Below are 14,055 nucleotides of genomic sequence, written 5' to 3' on the forward strand. Positions count from 1 at the left end.
GATGGTAAGTACACCCGGCGGTCTGGTTGGCAATCTACAACTGCTTCCCTAATAATTTGGGAAGGCGACAGTGAAGATGATGTACTCAAATCCTTTACTTTGTTGTTCGCCTGTGCCACAGATAATTGATGGTCCTTTGGATCATGATTATGAGCAGTAGAAGCGCGTTGTATTACATGATCGCCACTATTTTCTTTTGTCACAACAACACTTTTACACAATATGGATTTTCTTTGCGCACACGACCAGCGGAACTCTTTCTTCTTTTCATTTTTGGAATGAAAATGGTAATCAAAACCATCCAAAAATATTTTATTTTTTCCTTTGTTTGACACAGTAACGACGACTTCCATTTTCTTTAAATTTAAATATTATTTGACATTTAATCAAAATATAACTATATAATTTTAATCACAATCAATTACACGTAATGTGATAAATAATATGAAAAAATGCATATGGTAAAATAATTGTAGAAAAGGTAACGGTACTATTTGTATTTTAAGTCATACATATTGTATACTGATTAATGGATGACAATGTTATATTATGCTCTGATTTTCTATATTATTTTGTTTTCTACTCGATAACAATGCTGCTGAAGTTTTCTTGTCCCTTGCATATATTGTTAATTTTGCCAACCTTTGTTACATGCAGCAATAGCTCAGTGGTTTTTTTTTTTTTTAACTTTTTAGTCGCTAAATTGATGAAATAATTATTTTTGTCCTCTAAATCCGTCATGCGTTCTCGTCTATATCTATACATTGTCATATATGGGTACATATATATGTAATTACGAATTAAAACTCAACTAAAGTGCGGTTTTACTATTTTTTATATGATCTGTAATAATATTTAATAAAAAAAAATGGGGATTTTGTGACACTGCCTAAAAAAAAAAAGGTGGGGATTTTAATTTTGGGGATTATGTATTTGGGGATTTTTTTTCAGCTGGGGATTTTGTGTTTGCGGATTTTTTTTTTGGGGGATTTTGTGGCACTCCCCTTCGAAAATTGGTAAAAAAATTCATAGAAAAAGAAGGCAAAATAACTTACTGACGATCTGAGGTCGGAAAGTGAGGGTCGTCGTTAATTTTTCAAGGGTTAAAAATGGTTCATATCGATTTCCGGCTAAAATACAACTGAAAAGTAATGAATAGATCTACAACTTTTGTGTTAACACCTTTTTCATATAACCTCAAAATTTATGAGAAAATTGATTGATTGAATACTAGCGCCATATTCTTAATGTCGTCTGAAAAACACAGCGCGGAAATTATGTGTGCTCTAGATCAACCAATAGAACAATATAGAACGCTATGAACTTTGACCCCAATTGGGCTTGCCCACTTTGAAAAAATCTTAAACTTTTGAGTTGATAATAAAAGTTCCTCACATTTGTGATTTTTTGGTAGATTTTGTGATTTGCTCATAAAATGTTAAATTTTCCAAAATCGGTTAAACTGCCTAACTGTGTGATGTGACAAATTTCACTTAATGGTATTTATCTTAAAGTAAATGTTGATAGTTGAGGGGCTTGCTTGTTGCCCTCCACCAGAACGAACTTGACTGAGTATACATACATACTTTGGGAAACTGACATCTTTACACTTTCTTTTTCTTTATTTATTAAGTTGAATTTGGTTTGTGAAACGACTTGTGGCGAAGTAGATCTGTGAGCCAGAGTCCAAAATTAGTTCTGGCACGTTTCTTTTCTAAAATGATCGTAGTACCTAAGGCCACAGCATCAAATGTAGATTGATAGCTTGAAAAGTCAGGCTGCGCTAGGTAGTGCTGATGGTAAACAAACAACAAAATATGCAGCGCTTACTTCAATTGATGACCCACACCATTCTTTTAATTTGTCTGTTCTTAGTAACATTTCTTAAAACCTTTGTGATAACGTATAACATACTTGTCAAACAAAATACGCTCTACCCAATATACAAACGTACTGCGATATGCTTAACTCCTTATATTGACTTCTTGGAATATTCCAGAGAGAAATATATCTTCAAGTTGGTGCTCCTTGCCATACATCGAAAGCAATCATGAATGTTCGCAATACCTTAAATTTACAAATGTAAAATAAATAAATAGCCACTTACAAAGTTATTTGAAGAATGAAATTTCCAATTTCGCATAGTACAGCAGCCTTCAAAATCACCAAATTTAAATTAAATTAGAGAAGTAAATCACTGTCAGAATCAAAATTATGCTCTTCCCAACTTCAGCGGACAGATAGGAGGATTGAATGAATAGTATATGACTTCCGTTGGTTCGATTTTATTTTCTTAACTAAAAAGCTCTTCACAGCCTGTAAATTTTAAGTTGTTATGTTTTCTCATATTTAAATTTATTTAAACATATATTTACAAATTATATGTATTATGTAACTTATATTTTTAACGTATATATAATCAAACAAACTTCCTTCTAATTAGTTATTAAATATAATTTACAAAATTTTCTTATTGCTACTGTTGTTGTTCGTTTGCTAAAAAGCATGGTAAGCATGTGTATCTTATATAGAATTATCTAATTAATGTTTAAGATATTTCATAATTTATGATTGGAAGTAAGCCATGTTAAACCTTCATAAAGCCCATCTCCTGTGGTTGCACACGATGGTTGAACATACCAATTCCGATCCCTTATTCTAGTTAAGCCTAGTTTCTCCTGAATTTCATGTGGTTTCATTGCTGTAATAGAAACAAATATATACAATTTGTAAAATTTGAAGGTACTACTTGAAATTAAGATATGCACGTAAGTTTGAATGATTTATATTCGACAAAAAAAAATTAGGATTAAAACACACAGCCATAGCAATACATACAACTAGCGAGTTTAAAATTGCTTTATTTTCTTGCTGCATACGAGGGCTGCTATATATATTTCTGGCCTAGTAATGAAAATTGGAATATTTATCAACGAAAATAGTTTTATTGTTTTTCAAAATATTCTCAATCAAGATTTATACACTTTTGCGTGAGCTCAAACCAATTTTCGAAGCACTTTTTCCACTCCGATTGAGACACCTCCAAAACATGGTTTTTGAATGCTTCMACAGCATCTTCTGGCGACGAAAATCGTTGACCAGGCATTATTTTCTTGATGTGTGGGAATAAAAAGAAGTCATTGGGTGCCAAGTCAGGGCTGTACGGCGGATGACTCATCAATTCGACGTTTTGGCCGGTCAAAAAGGCGCTGATTTGATGATGTGTGAGAGCTCGCATTGTCATGGTGCACAATGATTCGCCTTCTCTTGTTCGTTTTTCGAATTTCTCCGAAGACTTCAGGCAAACAAATGGTGGTGTACCACTCAGAATTGACCGTCCTACATTGCTCAAGCGGAACAGTCGCCACGATCTGTGACGATCTTATAAACGTCTTTTGAAGCACCGCGATYGTATTTTTTCAACATTTCTTTACACCAATCCACACGAGCATTTTTTTGAGCGATTGTCAAATTGTGCGGTATCCAACGAGAACAAGCCTTTTTTACGGCCAATTGTTCATGCAATATCGAATGTATGCTGGTGGGAGAAATGCATAGGCATGCCTCTATCTGAAGGTATGTTACATGACGGTCTTGCATTATCAGTTGACGTACGGCATCGATGATTTCTGGCACAACGGCTGTTTTTGCACGACCTTCACGGAATTCGTCTTTGAACGATTGAATTCGTTGTACCGGTTTTTCACAGTGCTATAGGATGGTGCTTCATATCCATACAAAGATTTTAGTTCAGCGATGCACTCTTGTCGTGATAATCCACGTCGAAAGTTGTGAAAAATGATGCACGAAAATGTTCACGAGTTAATTCCATTTCTTGGCCGAGATGAATTTTTTAATTCCGAGTAAATAAAACAATTCACGATTAAATTACAAAACGTTCTGAGTGATGTTATGCTAAAAAATGTCAAACTTTCCAATGGAAATTTCAGATTGCACCTGGCTACACTTAGTGTTGCCTAGGCCAGAAATATATATAGCAGCCTCCACCAGTTTGGAAGAATTTAGTATACCAGGATTTCAAGGATAAAAAGAATATGGTAGGATAAAGGAGATTATCCTGATCAAGGATATACTATATATGGTTATAGCCGAAGGAAGCTTGTAGTTTTCGAGATATTCGCGTTTAAAGTTGAAAATTTGCAATATTTTAATTACATATTTTCGATATATAAAATTAATTTTGCACTTATTAATATTTTTCACTTTCATATCCACTAGCACTTCACTAATTCATTTGTACACATTTATTTTATGTAATATAGTGTCTTCGGCCGCTCCTTAAAAATAGAACCCTGATCGGTCGAACATTGAGGTGTATCAGATTTTTTCGCGTAGAACTCCTTTGTGCGTGGGCGACCTTCGGCCGCTCTTCAAAAAAAATAACCCTGGCCGGTCCAACACCGTTATTTATCAGATTTTTTTCGCGCAGTACTTCAAAAAAATTACCCTTGTAGATCCAAAAAATCAAGTGCTGTGTTCTGCTCTGGCATAGCGGTAGCAAAAAATTGATATGCCTTTTAATTAGTCCAAGAATATTTCACTCCATGTAATTTACCATAAGCTAAATATAAGCGACTCCCGATCATCGAATTGACGGCCTTACTTATAATCCATGCGGTACATCCTCCCCAAACGTTTTCAGTTATATTAAAGTCACGGGATTATGGTAGCCACTTCAACAAACTAAAATTTTGAGCTGAAATCCAAGATTTTTCTAGCCTTGCAGTGTGGATCGGAGCATTGTCCTGTTTTTATGTCCAGAGAATGGGTTCAAAAATATTGGATAATTGCGGAAATGCACTATCGAGTATTTGTTTGTAATTTGTTAGAAATAGTAATTTTTGATGTTTGAAATTGTTCCGTAACATACCGCATCCCAGAAAGCTTCAATCTGCTCGTCCCATATTCAATAAGAAGACCTGAAATCATTCCAATTTCCAATTTTCTTAAATACTACAAATAAAAATTTTATTAATTTTGCCTAAATGGATCGGCCTTCGTAATGCCGCAATACAATATATACCTATTCAAGTGACGCAAATTTTAAACCAAATTTTTCAAGTTGTTTATACCACATACAAAAAAATTATACAAGTTTATTTTTCATTTTCACAACATTTGTTCAATATATATCAGTCTTTAAAAAAAGATAAAAGGGAGCTTTTGCGATGTCAAAATAAAGAGATATAAACTTGAATCTTAAAAAAAATACATGTACTTCTTCAAGTGAATCAAAGTGTATGTCATAGACTGTTTTATTTTACTTCGCGTCAGCAAAAATTATATTAAGCTCATCTTCAAAAGAGATACATCTCTGTGCCCAAAACATAAGATGACATTTGAATTTAAACCGCGCGCGTCGAAGGATTTGTAGAATTATTTTTTTTTTTTTAGGTTGGTAGTACCGTCACATTTATATCAAATTTCATGTCAGAATATTCATTAGTGTTTGAGATACGTGTCGTTTTGTGAACTGCTAAAAGTGAGTTTTTCGCTTTTTGCGATGTCGAAATTTGTTGAGCAAAGAATTTGCATTAAATTTTGTTTACGGAATCAATTTTCAGCTGCGGATACGTTGACGATGGTGCAGAAAGCCTTTGGTGATGAGGTTATGTCTAAAAAAAATGTTTACAAGTGGTATAGTGAGTTCCAAGCCGGCCGTGAACGTGTCGAAGACGAAGAGCGTCCAGGACGACCATCAACCTTAACCGACGAAGCTCACGTTCAACAAATCAAAGATTTGGTGTTGAAAAACCGTCGATTAACAATTAGAAATCTTGCTGATGAAGTTGGCATATCGAAAGGCTCAGTCAATACCATTTTGAAGGATGCTTTGGGCCTCAAGCGCGTCAAATCTTTTTGGTGTGTGAAACGATGCTTTCCGACTACCAATGTTATTACGCATTATAACTGGCGATGAGACTTGGATCTATGCTTACGACCCCGAAACAACCGATTAATCGAGCGATTATCGTGCCAAAAGAGAGCCGAGACCAAAAAAATCGGATCAAAGTCGCTAAAAAATCAAGGTCATATTGACTGTTTTCTACGATTATCGTGGTGTTGTGCATTATGAATTCCTTCCAGCCGGTCAAACAGTCAACAAGGAATATTATTTGAAAGTTATGCGTCGTTTGCGTAACGCTATCCGCCTAAGGAGGCCGGAATTGTGGAGACAATTCTTGGTTTTTACACCACGATAATGCACCATCCCATACTGCCCTCGTAATTCGTGATCATTTCGCCAAAAATTGAACCCATATCGTTTCGCAACCACCGTATTCACCTGACCTAGCGGCGTGCGACTTCTGGCTGTTCACAAAGCTCAAAAGATAGCTCCGGGGACACCGTTTTTATACGTTATTTAAGCCGCAGCGAAGTTGGAACTGAAGGCCATCCCGGAAAGTGACTACAACCAGTGTTTCGAAGATTGGAAAATCCGTTGGCATAAGTGCATTGCATCGGGAGGGGATTACTTTGAAGGGAATGAAATTGAATTGGAAGAATAAGTAAAGAATTGTATATTAAATAATTCATTTAAAAACAAATGTAGATCCAAAAACATTTCATAGCTAAAATAAACTTGCTCAAAAAAATAGGTACACTTTTAATAAGACAATTATTTTGGAAAAACAAATTATGGTAAAAAAGTTTTGTTGTATATTTAACATTACTTAGTTAAAAGCCAGTATATCCACCTTTATTATTGACTGATTAAAGTCTGACAGGTTTCTTTAAGTATCTCATACCAAGATTTTTGTGTGCACTCCCATAACTGGTCTTTGTTAGAGAAAGATTGACTCGCCAAATTTTTTTTTAGTTCTCCCCATAGGTTTTCTATTGGTTTTAAATCCGGGGATTGGCTTAGTCACTTCAAAACGTTAACATTATTATCTTCAAAATATTTTTTAACCAGTTTGGAAGTATTTTTTGGTAATTATCTTGCTGATATACTTAAGGTAATGGAAATTTTTTTCAGCATAGGGTATCATGACATTTTAAAGTATTTCCTTGTACTCCGACGCTGTCAATTTGTTAGTTGTCCGGTATATAGGACCTACTCCATACCAAGAAAAACATCCCCACACCATGTCGTTTCCACCTCCATGCTTCACAGTTTTCACGACGCAAATTTCTCTCACAATCGTTTCCAAACAAATTTACTTTCGTTTCATCGACCCATAAAATGTTTCTCCACTTTTTTGTTCCTTCAGGTCCTGTCCAATCTAAATGACTTTTTGCATAATTTAACCACATATCTAAATTTTTTGATCGCATTAATGGAACTTTCCTGGCTATACGTCAGGTAGCTTGGCCTTTTGCAAACGCCTGTGAACTGTTTGGGCACTTACTACATTTCCAATTTCTGCTGCTATCACCTTCGACGGCTTGAATGGGTCTTTTTTACAAATAGTTACAATGTGGCGATCAAGAACTGTACTCGTTTTTTGTGGCCTTCCACGAGTCTCCCTACTAGATTTTCGCTCTAAAGCATTTCTAACAAAATTATGAGACCTTTCCATTAATTTCCCAATTTCCCGAAGCGATTTTCCTTACTTTCTGAGGTTTGAAACCAGCCGGGCCCCTTCAACAGTGCAATGTGACTTCCGACCCATCTGATTAAAAAATTATTTAATTTATCTGCAGCATTTTGAGCATTAATGAAAGAAAACTTATCAATTCAGATAAAAAATCTTGAAAAACTGGATAAAATTAATTTGGTTTTCACAAAAAGCTAAGTTCACTTATGTGTAACTATTATATTGAGCAATTTTATTTTCAGAAAATTCACGCAAAACTAACACACTCATTAATTCGGGAGATCACATGCTTAATTCTCTTAGAAAGGGCGATGCCATATTATCTTAATTAAACTTACAGCATAGCTTGTCGCATACAGCCCATAAAAAGTTTTTTAAACTGTTGAGAGTACTAAGTTTTATCATGTAACTATTATTTTGAGCAGGTGTGTATATAATACAAAATAAACCGAGGAGGCTAAAATTAATTGAGTAATGCGAAAAAGTCAACCCGTTAAGGAAATTAAGTTTAGACCAAAATCTAGACCAACTCCCTACATATTCAGCGCCAAACCACAATATTTTTAAGAAAACTGGTCAATTTAATTTAATTAAAATATTATATTACATATTTTGAAAAACTTGAACGGTTTTAAGTCACTATACAGAGCATATCGGGGGCAGATAAACATCTCGACTTGCCACACTTACTTTTGACACTGCCTTGTTATATAATTTAATTTCACATATTTTCGGCATTAAACTACAGAATATCTAATATGATACGTTGAGTTAATTTTACTATGTTAGTTATAAACATAATAAAGCTAATCGGATGTTTAGAAATCTTAATACTACGTATATGAGGACTAAGAGAAATATTGACCCGATTCAACTCATTTTTGACGTACTGACATACCCAGTATTCAAGAAAAGATTCTCCTGGAATTTCAAATTTATCTTATAAATTGGCAGATATTTTCAATAAAAAGTCAGCCATACGGTGTGGTACAACTTTCGCATTATTATGAAATATATCCGAATTTCGAATAGACACATTTCCGAATCGAGATACGGAATAGAGCCGCAGATCAGAAAGAATCAAATGGAATTTAAAGTTGTGTTATATGCAAATTAGGCGTGGTTGTAGTTTGGGTTTGTCCATTTTCGTACTTTAACAGAAAAATGTCAGGATAATGTGACTGTATTTAGTTAATGAGTGGATCCGCAATTATGTGATTTCATCTTACTGCAGGCGGTGTTACGCTATTGTTCAATAGCGACAATATTATCAATTAACAAAACCATTAAGATTGAAATTGGCCTCATCTTAGAATACCATGTTTTGCACGAAGAGCTTTTACAATAGTCACGAAAGAATGTGAATTTGCGTAATAATCTTGGACACTTTGCAAGCGTTGTGCCAAATATGGCAAATGGCAAATCTTACTGAACAAAATTTTACACAAATCCGCAAACTTGRCCAGGGGTTTAGTGGCCAAACTTATGGTACCAAGTAATACCTGTACCAAGTTTTATGAGATAACTGAATATTCGCGCTTCAGTTATCGCTCGCACAGACAGACGAACGGACGAACAGACAGTCCCAGATTTCAACTCGCTTTGTCGTCTTTATCATTCATATATATATAAATTATAATTTATTTATTTAATGAGTTGAAATCTGGGACTGTCTGTACTTCCGTCTGTCTTTCGGGACGGGAATTGTAATTAAATTCCTCGGGTAAATGATATCTCAAAAAAATGTATTTGCTAAATATGGTAGGACTGTCCTTAATTGTTATGCTAAATATTGTGGCGATCTATCAACCAGTTTGTTTGTAGTAGCTGCTTAAGTCAGTACACCCTCAGTAGTGCGTTTCGAATTTTACAATGGATAAGAATATCTAACGAATTTGTCAGAAATTTTGTATTTTTAACGTGAATGTCGGAAAAAGCTAACGGTTACAGTTTTATCAAAAATACATGCTTACGAGTGGTACAAAGCCTTCAAAGACGGTTGACGACTGGACGACCTTCAAAAGTTCCGGAGGGACAGACATTTACGTGAGAGCATCCGTCAAAAACGACCGGAATTTCGGATGAACAATTGAGGTTTACACGATGATAATGCACCCTCGCATCGAGCCACGATTGTGACCGAATTTAAAGCCAAAAACGCAATGAATACCATTGATCAACCCTCTCTCAAGCCTCTTTCCACAGATCTTGGTATAGTTGAAACATAAATTAAATTGGTTTAGCATAACTCTCAATATTTTATCGGATTTCTTCTTAAGTAGTATTAATTTTGTATTCATAAAGATTAGTAGTTTTTTTGATCAACGGTAATTCTACTGCTTTATATTATAAGTTTTATTCAAATTTAAATCTAATAAATATGACAATAGCTGGATTGTGTGAATTATTATCTGCAATATCTACCTCCTGTCGAAGATAAATGACTCAAATACTTATATATTAAAATTAAATATTTAGTTGTTTTTGGATTTAAAAATATTGAAAAAAAAACACAAATAAACTATCTTTGTCGCTTGATAGCTATGAGTTGATAGTGAAGTGAATGTTGAGAAAAACAGTTTCTTACCGTCTGCTAGATCCTGCTTATTTGCAAATATCAGAATAATGGCGTCTCTCATTTCTCTATCATTAATTATTCTATGAAGTTCCGTTCGTGCTTCATCTATTCGATCCCGATCAGCGCAATCAACAACAAATATCAACCCTTGTGTACCTAAAACCGAAAGAGTATTTTTTCATATAAAAACTATAAAAATAAAAMTAAAAATACCTGTATAGTAATGTCGCCAAAGAGGTCGAATTTTATCCTGGCCACCCACATCCCAAACATTGAATTTAACATTTTTGTAGGTTACAGTCTCAACGTTAAATCCTACTGTTGGAATCGTCGTAACGGATTGCCCCAACTTCAGCTTATAAAGAATTGCTATATAAATTATTTCGCTTAGGAAACCATGTCATAAATAAATGGAATCATTAAAAGAAATTAAAAAACATATTCCACCATTTATAGCATATAAGAGGAATTATACATGAGGTTCCGCAGGGTGATGCATATGCTGATGATTAATCGATATTGATTGATCTTAACATTTCAGCTAATGCCAATTGCAGTTGTGTGCAACCTTAGTTGTTACATATACAGAGCCGCAATAAAATCCTCAAGTTGTTAACCGGGAAAAGAAATTTGGCAATTATAAGACCATAGGCAGGCAAGTCGTTAACAAGAAAGCACCAGTACGTCGACTGGATACTTATAGAGTGAGGGCGTTTCTGCTGGAATACTTTCGCAGAAATTATACTTACAATCATCAAATTGAAGCGTCGACAATTAACATCTTGCAGACCAGACTAAGAATGCAACTGACATCAGAAAAGCACTAAACACCATTCTAAGTGCGGCTTTTAAACATCTATTGACTTCCTTTCAAAGAATGGCGTCTTTGAAGTTAACCCAATGCCAATACCAGAAAAGTTCGAATTGTTTCGCGAGTATAAAACGATCCTCGCGCAACTTCGTTCTGGATACTGTATTGGGTTTAACTCCTACTTATTCAGAATGAACTATGGCAAACCAATGGGTACCCGCATGACTCTAACCTATTTTTTTGGATGCCTCATAAAGCCTACTCATCTAACACCGCCTCCTATGGGGTGACCCCTAAGAAACAGTCAGTTTTCTGATCCTCCCAAGCAGAGGCTACCATTTAGATTTTTTTTTAAAGGATACTTGTTTTCCCCGCCGCATCTAGGCCAAGCATCAGAATCCGCATTTCCTTGTTGCCAAAAATTTTAGAAAGTAGTTTCCCCATAGTAGAATGTCATCAATTGCCGCAATATATCTGAAAATAATATTAAAATATTCATCTGAATAAATCTCCATTATATTATTGCATAATTATATATTTTTATATTATAAAAACAGGCAAATACCATATATTATATTTAGTGGGGTTGTAGCAATTGCTTTATCGGTGATCATTCCAGTGTGTAGTAAATAGTTACAGTTATAGTAGTAATAGTTTCACATAATTATTATAATCTATTTGAAATTTATAGCATAATTTAATTTAGCATTATACATTATACTATATATGCTTTTAGTGTCGATTTGCGAGTCTTAATTAAGACGTCAACTACAAGTATTAAGACAAAAAAATCACCCGGAAATTGTAATTAAATTCCCCGGATAAATGATAATTTAAATTAAAAATGTAGTGCAAATGAAAAATGTAAATAGAGCCTTGCAATTTTTACAATGGATACAAATATCGAAGAAATCATTTCTCTGAAATTTTGTATTTCAAACCAAATTTCGTGTGCGGAATTGTTGTAAAAAGAATATCGAGAAATCGTTGAAGACGGGCTCCGTGTAATTTTTTCTAGATAATCGAGCTGAAATTGCAGCTTTTCATTCGATCGAAGATATAAAACAAAACTCGCTAAAGCAGCTGAAGGTCACGACAAACCGTTCCCGCGACAGTCGGGTCTACGAAAACCGGAACGGACCCGGATTTTTATCCGGCCAAGGACTGTCAACTCGGCAGAATTCTGCCATTACAACAACAACAACAAAAAGTGCGTATGAATAGTAGTTTTTGTGCTGAATCTGGGGTCGTACTCTCTATTAGGGGAGCGTCTACAATTCTTTCCACTGCCTTGAAGGATTTACCGTTGTTTATGACAGATTGAATACATTCTCGTTTTTCGTCACTGCAGTGCTTCCCGCGGCCCAAAGGAAAGTCCAAAGTCATATTTTTTTTTTTTGCTTTTTGTATTGAATAATTAGTAAAAGATCTAGAAACTTACTTTTTGTTTGATAAAATTAAATTTTTTTTATTAAAAATTATCTGTTTGCAATCAGCTCATCGTTCACTACTATTCTATTGCTCGCTCATAAAAACAGAAATTGGCTTTAAAAAAGTAACGGTAAGTAATTCACACTTATTGTTGTATATAACAGGACCGTTATACTTCAGAGAATATAACTAAAATATTGTTATTACATTTACCTAATGAAAAGGAGGAGTGCGAGCAGCTTTGGCCATCGACTCCGATATTATAACAAATCTATATTATATCATATTATGTATGTTACATTCCACTAGAAAATTATAAATACATGTAATATTTTCAAAAGATGGTGTTTTTAACAGTGTTTGATATTGAGCAGAAATAAAGTGTTTATGCCTAATACTCTCTAAAGCTGGACAGGTGCGTAAGATGTGGTCCACGGATAGTGTGTTGGAGCAGATGGCGCAAGATGACTTAGGATTTCCGGTGAGTAGGTGCTGATGTGTGATTTGTGTATGGCCGATTCTTAAACGTGTGAATACGGTTGCTTGCAGTCGAAATATATTGCTAGGGTAGTAAATTTTATTTCGAAGTGGGTTGAAGTTTTTATACGGGTGTTCGAAATTTCTCCAGTCCGCGCGTCTTCTTTCCTGTACATGCTTTTGTAACAGTTTTCTAAGATCATTATCGTCAGGTAACTCATGGAGAAGAGTCGGTGCTGACTCAAAGTACTTAGCGGCATTTTCTGCATGCTCGTTCCCAGCAATTCCGACGTGGCCTGGTACCCAGAGCAAAGCTATTTTTCGTTTGTTTTTGATGCATATGTCTCGAATTTTTGATATTATTGTAGAGTTATTGCGTATATTACGGATTGGATTTAAACAAGAAAAGCTGTCAGAGCAAATTACAAACTTGCCTTTTTGTCGGGTGGTATATTCTAAAGCTTTGTGGATGRCAAAAGCCTCGGCAGTGAAAACAGATGAATGAGAAGGAAGAATTCCGCCTGTAATGATTGTCCCATTGGATGTTGTAACTCCGAAAGCTGTATTTGTTGCTTTGAAGCCATCAGTATAAATAGCCGAAAATTTCTTACGCTTGTATTCATTAGCGATTTCAAGAAAATATTGTTGGAAGGTGGCATTATTGGCGTTCAATTCTTTGAAATTATGCAATGAGGTATCTATAGTGACTTCGTTTATTAGCCATTCCGGTTGAATGTTCATTTTGCTCGTCTTGGATGGTAGAAGTATGTTTATGGCTGTGCCATACCCAAGGCAGCGTTGAAGCGTGGACTTAAGCTGGAATTTTTTTTTTGTGTCTTGCGGCTTTTCTAAGCATTATATGAAGATCAGTGTTCGGCGAATTAAGCAGTTTTGGAAGTAGTTGGACCGTCGTTTCGTAAATTCTCTCTTTTATTGATGGTAGACCACTTTCACCCAAGATGCTTTTTACTGGTGATGTAGGAAACGCATTTATGCTACGGCGAATCGCAGCATGGTATGGAGCCTCCCATTGCTTTATATTTGTGTTGGCACACAATCCATAAATCGGTAAGCCATAATCGATTTTAGAGAGTATTATAGCTCTTGTAATATTAATTAGAGTATTTGTATGTATAAATGAAACCTTACTAGATAAGTATTAAATTATATTGAGCCTTTTAAAAAGGTTTTTTCGA

General features: G+C 34.9%; 1 protein-coding gene across 3 annotated transcripts in view; it reads right to left on the minus strand.

The window, feature by feature from the left end:
* The window catches only part of LOC108968913 (ADP-ribosylation factor 3), a 33,738-nt gene that overhangs the window by 15,104 nt on the left and 4,579 nt on the right, over window positions 1–14,055 (minus strand). Inside the window, exons 2-5 of one of the 3 annotated variants that reach the window (XM_018933257.1) lie at window positions 11,314–11,425; window positions 10,354–10,509; window positions 10,150–10,296; window positions 2,386–2,701 (exon numbers count right to left, since the gene is read on the minus strand). In XM_018933257.1, coding sequence (XP_018788802.1) covers window positions 2,559–2,701; window positions 10,150–10,296; window positions 10,354–10,509; window positions 11,314–11,395 — 528 coding nt within the window. In that variant the 5' untranslated portion in view covers window positions 11,396–11,425 and the 3' untranslated portion in view covers window positions 2,386–2,558. Of the gene's footprint in view, window positions 1–2,385; window positions 2,702–10,149; window positions 10,297–10,353; window positions 10,510–11,313; window positions 11,426–14,055 lie in introns of those variants that run through there. The other 2 variants (XM_018933255.1, XM_018933258.1) reach the window with 2 other exon arrangements.

This window comes from Bactrocera latifrons, unplaced genomic scaffold (assembly GCF_001853355.1).
Source record: "Bactrocera latifrons isolate USDA-ARS-PBARC rearing strain unplaced genomic scaffold, ASM185335v1 scaffold_232, whole genome shotgun sequence".
NCBI lineage: Eukaryota > Metazoa > Arthropoda > Insecta > Diptera > Tephritidae > Bactrocera > Bactrocera latifrons.